The sequence below is a fragment of the Monomorium pharaonis genome, chromosome 1 (assembly GCF_013373865.1).
Source record: "Monomorium pharaonis isolate MP-MQ-018 chromosome 1, ASM1337386v2, whole genome shotgun sequence".
NCBI classification, from domain to species: Eukaryota; Metazoa; Arthropoda; class Insecta; order Hymenoptera; family Formicidae; genus Monomorium; species Monomorium pharaonis.
This window is the reverse complement of record NC_050467.1, coordinates 35,361,784-35,376,569: the sequence shown is the minus strand read 5'-3', so window position 1 is coordinate 35,376,569 and position 14,786 is coordinate 35,361,784. Positions and strand designations below refer to the sequence as shown.

General features: G+C 29.4%; 1 protein-coding gene across 10 annotated transcripts in view; it reads right to left on the bottom strand.

The window, feature by feature from the left end:
- Positions 1-14,786, bottom strand: part of LOC105837418 (iduronate 2-sulfatase) — a 99,159-nt gene that overhangs the window by 2,879 nt on the left and 81,494 nt on the right. For all 10 annotated transcript variants that reach the window (XM_036292561.1, XM_036292585.1, XM_036292570.1 and 7 more), the window contains one exon: positions 928-1,112. In XM_036292561.1, coding sequence (XP_036148454.1) covers positions 928-1,112 — 185 coding nt within the window. The remainder of the gene's footprint in view (positions 1-927; positions 1,113-14,786) is intronic.

Genomic DNA, 14,786 nt, shown 5'->3' with positions numbered 1-14,786 from the left:
GTATCCCAATTACATTTATTTTCTTTATTCTTTAAAATAACAATTTTTTTAAATATCTATAATGTTAAATATAACAAAAAATTATACATTTTTATTTAAAAAATTAAATATATTGTATGAAGCCATAATGATAAAATCAAATTAAATTAAAAAACGGCAAATGAGCCAGTACTAGATGATATTTGTGGCAGCACGTCACAACACGACGCGTGCGAAAGATTTAAATGAAACGAAACAAACGTGGTCCGTGGAGTCAAAAACAAGAGTGATGCGTATTGTGGTTGGAAAGGTAAAAAGGTAAATGTGATACAAGACCGATTTTTGTCGATTTTGTAAACAAAGAAAAATCATCCTTTTATGTGTATAATTATCTAATATAATATAGTTAGGATTCGCCATATTTTGTGGGTTTCACAAGCACGTGACAAGTTATAGCACAAAGATACAATAAATACTCTGCAAACACCAACTAAAAATTGTAACTGTTATAATTGTTATAATTTTAGTTATAATTTTCTACTCAACATAACTGTTATATAACTTGTGACACTTATATTGTTGGGTAAGAAATTATATATAATTAATCATAACAAAGCAAATTATAATAAAGTAATTACTGAAAGACACGAGCGTAAAAATTAAATGGTCAACGTATCATTTTTTGCTTGTGATGTCACAAATTTAGTATGGCAGAGAGACCAGGAGTCTTAAAATACTTTTTTTTAAACATTGCTCTATGATCATTTTTCGCCAAGATATACGTGAATTTAAATTTAATTTTTTAAATGATGATCCCTTAATTTTGTTACAAAGTGTCTAATAAATTTTTTATAAAAATTTGATTATTAGTCAAGATGTTCCAAAATAAACATAAAATATCAAAATTCTACTAAAATTTTATTAAAATTTGTCCATTAAAGAGAATACCTGTCGGATGTGACCGATTATCCGTATTATTAATTTGACATATCAATATGGGAACACCTGCCAGATCCGCGATCGTCGGAAATATATCGACAAGTTCTACGATAGCGTTCGTAGTTCGACAATACTTTTTAGAATGTAACGTATTAATGTCCATAGATATATCATGGTCTCGTTGAATATATTTCCTAATTAAGATTAAGTAATAATTAATTAATCACTTTAAATCTCAAATTAATTTTTAATTTTATCTAATTATGCTTAAAACTTATTAAATTTAAAACATAAAGAACAGAATTTGGTTAGGAGGCGTGAGAGCGAATGGCCATGGCCATGATAGTACGTGGATAGGATAGCATTAAGTAGGTATTTATAGGTTTAGGATGGAAAAATATTAGAAGTGAATGGGAAGAGAGTAAAGTTGCTGGGGAATTAAAAGAAACGCGATAGAAGTAAGAAGAAAGGATAGAAGACGGGCAGAAAGATCGCGGCTAGGGAGGTTGGGATGCATCCCAGATAGCCAGTATGATATAATAAAGATATTAGCATCTTGCTACGCATTTATGTCGTCTCTTGTGCTGTTGTTTGCTAGCATTCGATGTCGGAAATAAAATTCTTTGCACGTTTTGAACATTATGCTAGCATTACTTAAGATCAGTGTCGAATGCTAGCAAATAACAGCACAAGGGACGACGTAAATGCGTAGCAAGATGCTAACATCTTTATTAGCAATATAAGAACAATTTGTGCTCATACATACATTTGTGGCTATCTGGGCATAGACGAGCGCGGGAAAATGTATAGAGAAGGGAGAGAAAAAAAAGCAATAAAGGGGGATAAAAGAGTCAGAGAATGCGGATAATAGAGAATTAAATAAGGTAGAAAGATGAGTTAAAAAAAACGGAAAAGAAAAATAGAGTGAGGCCCGATTGCGCACATAAACGATCGGACATAGTAGTATTTCCTGATCGGATACAGTCCACATTGGACACGGACTCGATTGGACACGGTCCCGATTGCACACCGTCCCGATCCGACACATACCCTATTGGACATAACAGCGATCGGGCACGTTTGAATTGACCACCGAATCAATTGTACACGCACCCAATTGCACAGCACGAACCCGATTGTATATGGACCCGATTGCACACCGACCCGTTTGCACACGGACCTGATTGCGCACGACCCGTTTGCACACGGACCTGATTCCGCACCGACCCGATTGCACATGAACCGTTTGCACACGGACTCAATTGCACACGGACCCGATTGCACATGATACGATTGCACATCGCAGAATAATGCAAAAACAACCTAGATAGTACAGAAAATTTTGCATAAATTTTCATAAATATTTTACAAATTTATTTTTAAAAAATATTTGTTGAAGGTTATATAATCATTTTTCATAAACCATTTAGAAATGATACAAAAATTATTATTAACAATATATAAAATATATTTTAAAATGTACTGAAAAATATTTATGGTATATAAACTCGAAATATTTTTCATATTTTTGGATTATAATAGCATAAACATTTATTTCAAATATTTTCATAAATATTTATCATAATTTTTTTATATCTGGCAAACTTAGACATAAAAATATGTATAAAATCCCACATAGCATATTACAGTAATATCGCAGCAAAATTGCAATATATCAACAATATTACATACTACAGTAAAATATTACAGAAATATTATTGACATATTATACATTTATAAATAACATTAAAATATTAGGTTATATTGTAGCGATATTACATTTTAAGTAGCAATACGTCAGAATTGATATCACTCACATTAAATTAAGTGAGGATTTATAATAAGTGTTAGTATGCTTTAAACCGTAAGAAATTGATAAATCACAGACAAAAATGAGAAAAATAATTGATTGTGATTGATTAATTTCTTACGGCTTAGTTTAAAGCTTACTCTAGCTATTTTTAAACTCAACCTAATGTTAAAATGTTATTAAGCAGTACGTTTACACGTTATATTATAAATTAATCATAAATACAAAATTAAACATAATTTGGAAATGTAACTTTAGAAGCGAAAAAATTACATTGTAAATTTATCCATGCTATTTTTAAATAAACTAGAACAAAACAGGCGCGCGCTACGCGCGCGCCATTTGTTCAATTTATATGTATACGTACACTGAAAGAAAAATAACATATTCAATAAGATATGTTATTGCGGGCTGCCAACTACAGATATACTTTATACAATAATATATGCTATTGCAGTATCAACATTGTACTTGCATTAATAGTAAATATTATTGTATTGAGTATTTTATGTAGTTCGTAGCTCGCAATCACTTATGTTATTGGCTATATTACATTTTTTTCTGTGTGTATACATATATGCTTATATACATTATATGTATATAAGTATGCATATATATTTATATGTATACGAGATATATAAATAAATATATATTTCTATTTCTATTTCTATTTATTTATTTTATTTTTTTATTTATTTTTATTTATTTATTAATTTTCTAACTACCCATCTGTTTATTATTTGTTTATCAGTTTTCCAGCCATCTAGGTTTTTTTTTTTTGATATCGGGGGGGAAATCCTCATGGATAACCTACGACTTTCAGTGAAGGTTATGCCGGACTCTTACCGACTAAAACCCCCTCGGGTGTCTTTGTTTTAACGCTTGGGAATACCTTGGAAATCATAATGGGTTATTTCCAGGGTATCTTTTTGTATAGAACTATTCTGTTAGAAGTTCTGTCACCAAGTATGTGGAAGAAAATCTGGTTTTTTCTTGAATGATTTTCAAGAAAAAGGAAATTCTTATATGTAGTAAAGTAGGGACACCATCCTACTAAACTTTTAAGTTGCACAGAACTATTCTATTGATAGTTCCGTCACCAGGAATGTGGAAAAAAACCTGGTTGAAGAAAAGGAACCAGTGAATCACTTTCCCGTTCATTATCGTTGTATACATCTCAAGAGAAACGAAGTCGACAATGATGTCAATTTTTATCCCCGTTAAGTACTTCGCGTTATAAATATCTATTCAATTATCGTCTATCTACTTAATCTATTTTATTGATTTATTTTTAATCTATTTATTTTTCTTATTTCCCATGTATCTATCTTTATTAATCAGTTTATTTCTTATGTATCTATAGTTTTTATCTACGTTCTTAATAATACAAATAGTTAAAAACGAAAAAATAATAAATGTTATAAATATATTTCTTTATATACATAATTTTTAACATTATTATTATCTCGTTGTTTACCTAGATAAATTTTTAATGCTTGCCAAGAACGAACTCGCGAAAAAGCAACATAAAGTTGTCCATGATTAAAAACATCTTTGCGAAGATCTATTCCTACTCTATCAAATGTTTGTCCTTGAGATTTATTAATTGTCATAGCAAAGGCTATTTTTATCGGAAATTGTCTTCTTTTAAATGTAAAAGGATATACATTTTCACAGTATAATGTTATACGATTTAAAAAAACAATATCTCCTGTTTTATCACCAGTTAAAATCTTGCATTTCAATAAATGATCGCCAAGTTCTATGATCATTAATCTAGTTCCATTACAAAGTCCTTCATTGATGTTAAGGTTTCTTATTAACATAATAATACAATTTAATCTTAAACGTAATTCATGAGGAGGAAGACATGATGGAGACAAACTATTTAAATATTCTGGTAATAAAGATTCACCAATATCACCATTATCACCGCAGTTTACAGCACTATCTACACTTGTATAAATTCGTTCTTCTGTTACATTTAGTAATTCAACAACTCGTTTATTAATTTCGTCTACATCAATATTTCTCGCTGAAAGTATCGCACATTTAGCTATCTTATTAAAATCTCTTTTTTGTATTAAATCACCATATATATCTGTAACAATATCTGCATCAGATGGAGCTATGCAACATTCAGGAATTTGAATATTGTCATTAGAATCATTCAATTTCCCATCACCCATTTCTATTAAAAATTTTGCAAATTCAATTTCATTTAGAGAAACTCGCATGTTTTGTATTAAAGAAAACTTTTTAAAATATTTCCATATATTACTAAATTTAATAGAAAGATTTATAATTTCACTTCGAGTACCTCGTACTTTAATTGGAAGAAGTTGTCTAAAATCACCACCCAATATAACAATTTTTCCACCAAATGGTAAATCATTATTCATAATATCACGGAGTGTTCGATCCATAATATCTAGAGCATATCGTGATGCCATGGGAGCTTCATCCCAAATAAAGACATCTATTTTTTTTAAATACTGAGCTTCTTTAGATTGAATTTTAATGGCAGATGATGAATCGGCAAATAATGGAACTGGTAATCCAAAAGTTTTATGAATGGTTTTTCCAGCAGGAAGTAACGTTGCTGCAATGCCTGTGAAAGCCATTGTACATACACGTTTATTTTTAATTTGAGCTAAATAATAAATGGTTGTATATATAAATGTTTTACCAGTTCCTCCTGGACCATCAATATAATAACAATTATCATTATTATAACTATAATTATCTAATTTGTTTAAAATTAAGTCAACTATATCTTTTTGCTTTTCATTTAATTGATTATATTGTCTAGTACCAATTTCCATAGCTTGTTCTAATGTCACGTAATCCTCCTCTTCGTTATTTTCTGCTAATTGTTCCATTTGTGGAAAATCAGCAAAGCTTTTTCCTTCAGCTAAAAGCATAGCATTAATTTGTTCGTAAGCTTTTCTTTGTCCTTGTAGTGTACCGAGATGTCTTATATAATCTTCCGATATTGCTACCTTAAAACTTTTCCAAAGTTGTTCAGGATGTAATGGTTGACAATGTAATAAAATGCGTACAAATAATTTACGTAATTGTCGTGGCATCATCCACTCAACAGCTTCATTCATAGCTCGTATCCATTCATCATCATCTTCAATTAAACCTAAAGCTAAACATGTCTCTGAAAATGTTTGATAAGTTTCTCCATTTACAGTTCTTAAATTATTAAAACTTGTAGCTCCTTTAATAGTTAGTAATAATAATCGTAAATGAAATAATTCTATTTGTGTTGGACTCACAGAATACATACGACCTATGCAATTAAAATAATTATGCCGTTTTACCCAGTGTGATACATTTTTGCCGTTAATTTTTTCTTTTTTGAAAGTATAATAGTGTGGAATTTCTGTATATAAATATTTTCTTGCTTCTGTGTCACGTAAATTTAGTGCGAAATAATCAATTAACATAGTGACTTGATTTACAGCAGTAGTCATTGCTTCTTCAATGGAATCATTTTCAATAATTACATTTTGTTCATTTGGCAAATGAACTGGTAAACGAATTATAGAATGACTTTTATCTTGTAACTTTTTACCGAGTATACGCCAGCTAGCTTCTACAGGTCCTACGTAACGAGCTTCGATGTAATCATGTATTTCATCATGATTAATAACTGTATTATTTGTTATTGGTTCAATTGTTATAGCAGCAGCATCATGACCTTTATATATATACTTATATAAATATTTAACCGACTTAATGCTGGAAACTATTTCAACATTAATATGGCAATTGAATATAATCGACAAAATAGGACAATATGGAACAACGTTACGATTATCAACTGTATATCCGCCGGGACGTTCAAAAGTTGTACCAGTATTTCGTCGACGATAGTAAGGATAACCATCTTCATCCATCTTGGTTTCCTCCAGAAAATTTCTCGGATAACGCTTTGAGCATTGTCCATTTACTAAACACCAATTGGCACAAGGTCCGTGTATCATATGTTTCATAACTATATTATGTAAATTACAATTTTCTGTTGGATCAGGAATTTCTGCAGATATATATTTATCGACAATTTGTGGAGTTGTTATTTTAAAATTATGTTTTAAAGTTATTAACATATGCATATGAGGCAAACCTCGTTTCTGGAATTCAATGACATATACATATGCTGCTACTTCACCAAAAAAATTTTGTTTAGTAATCAAGTTTATTAAATAATCTTTTTTAATATTAAAAACACGTGTACAAATATCAGGTCTATCAGAAGCTTGTTGATCATACAAGAGATTTTCTTCAATTTCACGCCATTTTGGATTACAAGTCATTGTGATAAAAAGATCTGGTTTACCAAATTTAGCAACAATTGCCATTGCATCTTGATAATTTTGTAACATATTACGTGGTGAACCGATAAATGTAGAAGGAAGTATAACCATTTTCCCAATATGTCCATTTAAATTATTTGCCATATTTTGCATATAATCAATTAAACCCTGATATGTTTCAGAGCGTAATTCTTTTTGATGAGCTCTACAAAAATTCATTCTATCTTTTTCAATTTTTACATAATTATCTACAAGCCATTGTTGGAATAAACGTCGTCCTAATAAGAAAACATTAAAGTCATCACGAATAGCCATGCGATGCTTAATATATTGTCCTCTAGTTATTCGTCTATTACTGTTTAATTTTTTTAAATAACAATGCCATCCTTGAGTACCATATGGATAAAACAATGGATATATCCATGGTTCAACATTTGGATCCATAGTACTAACGCTTTGTAAAGTTTTAGTATTTTTATTGCGTATTGTAACATATGATTCTGGGATTTCTCCATCTGCAGTTGTAGAAAAAACGGCAGCAACTTCATTTATTCTTTGGATATTATATCGACGTCGATCCATTTCAGGTTTTAAAGTAAATATTAATTGTAATTCTGGTATCGACTCATTAGATAGTAATTGTTGTTGATTTTCTAATTCTTCACTCATCATTTGATATGATTTAGCAAAAATGTTACATTCTCTCATTACATGCTCAAGATTTTGTAAGATTTCGAAATCTAAATTTGAATTTTCATTAAAACGGTGATTTATAGCTTCATTTGGATCGACAATAAAAAGTTGCCCATAAGTTGGACTTTCATTTTGTGCAGCGTATAATGCTGTATTAATTTGATAATATATTTGCCCCTGTATTTTAAAACAATATGGACCAGGTCGGTTATTTTGAAAATTAATCAAATTAGCATTAAATGACGCAAATGAAAATGAAGAATTATAACTACGAATATGTTGAAAGAAGTTATTAGATTTTGCGTGATGTCCATCGAATAAAGCACGTAAAAAATGAGGGAATGTAGGTAAAGGTTCAAGATCTACTGCTCCATGATTGCAACAATCATGAAACGAATTACCTTTATTAGAAACTTTTTCAACAGCAAAATGTTTAGCATTGCAATGAACACATAATACATTCATAGGACCAATATAATGTTCAACTAAATCATTGTTTAATACCATATTATTAATAATTAAAGGGTATGTTTTTTTACGTAACCGATAACGAGATTGATATTCCGCACATGTAGTACGTTGTGTTACATAATTAGTAGACGATGTACTGGCAATACAAATAGTATCAGACATTTCATTTATTATTACATTATTTTTATTAACTGCTGTTTTTATAATTTGTCGCCGTTTATATTGAGCTTGTGCTTTATTTTCACGACGTTGTTGTTGCAATTTCTTTTGTTCTTCTATACTATATTTTATTGTTCGTCTAGGCATTTTATTAAAATATTAACAAATGTGTAAGAATATATAGTAAATAATTATTAAATAAATATTAAAAATTGTTTCTTTTAATCAATCTTTTAAACTAATTTTTTTAATTAAAAATGATTGTTATCATCATCATTATTATCATCATCATCATCATCATCATCATCATCATCATCATCATCATCATCATCATCATCATCATCATCATCATCATCACTATCATTATCATTATCATTATCATTATCATTATCATTATCATCATCATCATCATTATTATTATTATTGGTAATAAAAGTAATAGTTTATTGTTAAGTTTAGAGATAAATAAAATATAATAAAAAAAAAAAAAAGAATATATGTATTTATGCTCTATATTATGTAATATATTGTGTAATATATTATTAAGATTAATCCGTTTTTATGTTTTAATATAAGAACATATGAAAAAGAGAATCATTGAAAGTGACTAAAGAAATAACATTACTTTCAGCGCAGCTCTTACAGCAGAAATTATTATTTTGTTTTCCCCAAAATTGAATGGTGGAACCTATATTTAATTATATATAAGTAATTTTGGCTTTTAATGCTTTTTAATTTTTTGAAACATATATAAAATATATGTATATAATTACATATATATATATATATATGTATGTATATGTATATATATATATATATATATGCTTTTGATATATTTTGGTGACATTTTAAGAAGACCCATATACATGCATATATTTAGAAGCAATTAATATTGTTTAATCGATATAGCTTCCTATAATAAATATCTATGTCAATTTTCTCAAAATATTTTATAATTTATATATATGGTCCATTTTGAAGACGCAAGATATTAAGATAAATTAATGTTTAAAATTATGACTTTATGTTCTATTGAGATACAGTTAGAGTAAAACATGCAAAGATTTGTAATATTTTCGATATTTTATTTACTTATATAAAGTATACAAATGTCTTCATATTAACCCAGCAATCTATTATTGTTTATGTATATGTCCTTGAAATAGACCATATATGTGAAATTATGAATAGTTTTCAGAAAAACGATTAGATAATTATTAAAGATAGTTATATTGAGCATATACTATTGATTGTTTTTAATTATATATATGTTGATATGTACGTTTTAAATGTTTTAAAATTATATTTATAATTATACTTACATGTTATGGGTATAATTGTATGTATAACTTCAAATCATGTAAGATATACATGTCTGTATGCATACATAACATTGTAATATTAATAAAATGTAATTATACTCTCTAAATTTTTTAGAGTAAAAATCTCACTTGAAGTATGGGGTGACACACCAACTCACTCGATTGGAGTTATTTCTCACTCATATAAAGTGAATTCTTTCACTTTTCATCAAGAAGTGCACATTTTCACTCTTTCTATTGGAATGAATGTTTTATTTGAGTGAATTTATTTCACTCGTAATTGAAGAGTCAACCTGCCAGTTAGTGCGAGGTACCGCTGATAGACGGGCAAGCGGCTTATATACTCTCTGCGAAGTAAAGTGCAGCCGATGCGCTATATAAAGACCATCTGCAGTGCGATTAACGCATACAAAAATTAATTTTCTTCGCCGCGAGAGAATTAGGCCTGTAGTACATGCTTTCTGTAAGATGTAACAGTAAGGTTTTGACCAATCACATACTTGATTTCGCCGGTTACGATTACGGTCGTCCTATCGAATGTGTCGAAACCTTATTGTTACGTCTTTCGGAAAGCGTGTGCCACAGGCCAGAGCCTTCACACACGAGTTGACATAACCATAACATAAGGTTTCGACGCGTCGAAAATTCACTCTTTTGGAATGACATTTTACTCCAAAAAATTTAGGAGTAATTATACGTATAATTTCATAACATTTAAGACATATATATCTACATACATACATATTGTATAATTAAAGACAATCAATACTATTTGCTCAATGTAGATGTTTTTAATAATTATCTAATTGTTTTTCTGAAAACTATTCATAATTTTACATATATGGTCTATTTCAAGGACATATACATATACAATAATAGACTGATGGGTTAGTATTAGGATATTTGTACATGTTATGTATGGATTATTATAAGGACATATTAAAGACATATAATATTATATGATTTACAGTTACTTTTCAGAACTGCGTATTACACGGTTCTTTAATCTCTTAACTGCCAGTGTCAAAGATTTTTGTCTTTTCCGACATGGTCTAAACTGCTGAAAAATTGAGAATTTTTGACACTAAGTTTGTGGTCTGGGAAACCTTTTTTTATTCTTTCCGACACGCTTTGCATTTACAAGACTACGAATTTTAATGTCAACATTTTCAATTTCTGTGTAATACGCAGATTGTAACGTTATTCTGAAAACGTAACTGTATTAAATTATATATTTTTAATATGTTCTTATAATAATCCATAAAATGTACAAATGTCCTCATATTAAACCATCAATTTATTATAAGTCTTTGAAATAAACCATATATGTGAAATTTTGAATAGTTTTCAGAAAAACGATTAGATAATTATTAGAGACAACTATATTGAGCATATACTATTGATTGTCTTTAATTATATGTATGTATGTTGATATGTATGCTTAAATGTTTTGAAATTATACATATAATTACTTATATATTATTATGACATATGTATGACATATTATGACAACTGTCTTAAATGTTTTGAAATTATACATATAATTACTTACATATAATAATGTTACATGTTATACCAATAACATATAAGTAGGGCTGGGAAAGTTACTTTTTAAAAGTAACTCCGTTACCGTTACTCTTGATAAAAAGTAACTCGTTACCGTTACTCGTTACCGGTCGTAAAAAATAACGCGTTACCGTTACTTTAAAAATAACAAAAAATCGTTACTTTTCGTTACTTTTTTTAAAATAATAATACAGATTTATAAAACAGGATACTAAGACATATAGAATATAAAATTGAAAGATATTTATCTTTAAATACTTTTTTATATTTTCAATACATATCTATATTACATATTACATTTTTTATATACTTTGTACACTTTTTTTATACTTTTATTTCATATACCTATTATCCAGATATCACAAAGAATCCAAAATAATTCTTTTAGTAATTTTTTTTATGTCACGAATTATGAATTTTTTTTTAGATGCAAAAAGAAAGCTTTTTCTAAGATGAAATCTTTTTTTAGACGCAAAATTTTTTTTTCTCTCCTGTTCTCTAGTCTTCTTGCTTACAAACAAACGCAAGTATTTCCACGTTTATGTACCGGCCGTATATAAACCCTGCATGTAAGTACAGTTATATGTATAATTTGAAGACGTTTAAGGCATACATGTTTACATACACAACATTGTTATACCAATAACCTGTAATTATAATTGTACGTATGATTTCGAGACATTTACGACATATATATCTACATACATATATTTAATTAGAGACGGTCAATAATATTTGTTCAATGCAGATGTTTTTCTTAATTATCTACTCGTTTTTCTGAAAATTCCATAATTTCTTATATATAGTCTATTTCAATACACAATGACATATACATATGCAGTAATATACTAATTGGTTAATATGAGGACATTTGTACATCGCTTAATTCTTCTGCAATTTATGTACTTTTATTAATTGTTTTTATTGAAACTTTTTGTTACTTTATAGTCATGATAATTAAAACATATAATTTTAAGGAATTTGTATCAATTATTTGATTTTTAAATAATTGGTACATTTTAAAGACGCAGAACGTAATTTAATCTATTCTCGTGTATTTATGCAAAATATCTGTAAACGTCTGTTGGAATCGGTATTTAGCCTGTAACTGTGTTTTCAAGACTGACGAAATTGTGCGCAGTTTATATGAGCTAAAAATATTAAATTAATAAAATTATAATTAGCACCAAAATTTAGCTGCAGACTGTTCAGGCTTTCTTAACTTTATCGATATTTTTAAACATTGGTCGGAAAATTGATTAGAAAACATGATTCATAGAGATATTTTGTGAGTACATGAAATAAATTTCAATTGTTTCTTGTGTTCTTATAATGAAGTGGGTTCCGTTTGCCTACGTTCCCGATTACCTACTGCTTTGTTTGCACACAAATTTTGCAGAAATTTCCGATTACCAACATTCCCGATTGCCTACGACCCGATTGCTTACTGCTTCATTTGCACACACAAAAATAATCAAGGTGCAAAATGTACATTGTACACGTGATGCTATTGCACACGTTTACATTGAATACGTGATATAATTACGCTTATACACCTTGCACATGTGACGTTATTGCACACGTGATATAATTACGCGCAAACACATTGTACACGTGACGCTATTGCATAACCCATGTGGAACAGTACGAAACGTGGACACACACATACACCACACACACACACACACACACACACACACACACACACACACACACACACACACACACACACACACACACACACACACACACACACACACACACACACACACACACACACACACACACACACACACAGAGGCGGGTGCAAAGGGGGGGGGGCTTCGCTCCCCCTTCCGCACCCACCCTGTCGGTAAAGGTGCATGGAAAGTCGTAAACTCATGTGGTAATTATCACGTGTGCAATGTGTATGCGCGTAATTATATCACGTAAGCAATGTGTATAAGCGTAATAATATCACGTGTGCAATGTGCACGTGTGCAATAGCGTCACGTGTGCAATTTATATGAGCTTAATAATATAACGTGTGCAATGTGCACGTGTGTAATAGCGTCACGTGTGCAATGTGTATGAGCGTAATAATATAAAGTGTGCAATGTGCACGTGTGCAATAGCGTTACGTGTGCAATGTGTATTTTGTACTTTGATTATTTTTATGTGTGCAAATGAAGCAGTAGACAATCGGAACGTGGACAATCGGGAATATCGGCAATTGTGAATTTCTGCAAAATTTGTATGCAAACAAAACAGTAGGCAATCGGGAACGTAGACAAATGGGACCATCTCTTAAAATGTACCAGATACCAAAAGATATCCATATATATTTGGTTTATTTTGAAGATATTTATTTTATGTCCTTAATTGTTACAAACTATAAAATTTAGAAATTTTAAGGACAGTCCTCAAAATATATCAAACGAGAAAAATATTGAAGATGGTCCTCAAAGTGCAAAATGTCCTCAAAATATACCATAGATCTAAAAAAATTTTCTCAAATTATATCAAAAGTATATACTATATATGCCCATATACATTCATTCATTAATTTTTTATGAAGTAATTTTCAAAAATTATGAATAAATTGATCAAAATTATAAAATTTATTATATCACGTAATATTAGAGTATTAATGTTTATTTAATCATATTTTACTTACTGTTCTGTTATAGCAATATATGTTTATTAATAATAAATCCAAATAATTCCAACAAGGGAAATGTTGAAGGATGAGAATATATTATACTTGAAGATGACTCACTTTTTTAAAATAATTAAAATTTAAATTAATAAACATCAATATATTAAGAAGTAATATATATCTATTTCCCTATATTTAATAACGCAGGCATAAAATATTATTAATTATTATGTACCTTCTAGAGTTAGAATATATATTGAGCAACAAAATTAGCGCAATAAAAATTTATACCAAAATTTCACTCAACTTCCTATAATCAACTTTACAAAAATTTATTGCATTGGAAAGTTTTTTTTTTTTATTTTAAAGCTTGAAATCTTGAGTGGATTTCGTTTGCCTACGTTCCCGATTGCCTACTGCTTCGTTTGCGCACAAATTTTGCAGAAATTTCCGATTACCAACATTCTCGATTGCCCACGACCCAATTACTTACTGCTTCATTTGCACACACAAAAATAATCAAGGTGTAAAATACACATTGCACACGTGACGCTATTGCACACGTGCACATTGCATACGTGATATAATTACGCGCATACAGATTGCACACGTGATGCTATTGCACACGTATACATTGTACACGTTATATTATTACGCTCATACACATTGCACACGTGAATATTGCACACATTATATTACGTTTATAAACAATGTACACGTGACGCTATTGCATACGTACACATTGCACACGTTATATAATTACGCGCAAACACATTGCACACGTAACGCTATTATACACGTGCATATTGTACACATTATATTATTACACTCATACACATTGCACATGTGATATCATTGCGCTCATACACTCTGAAGGCACGATT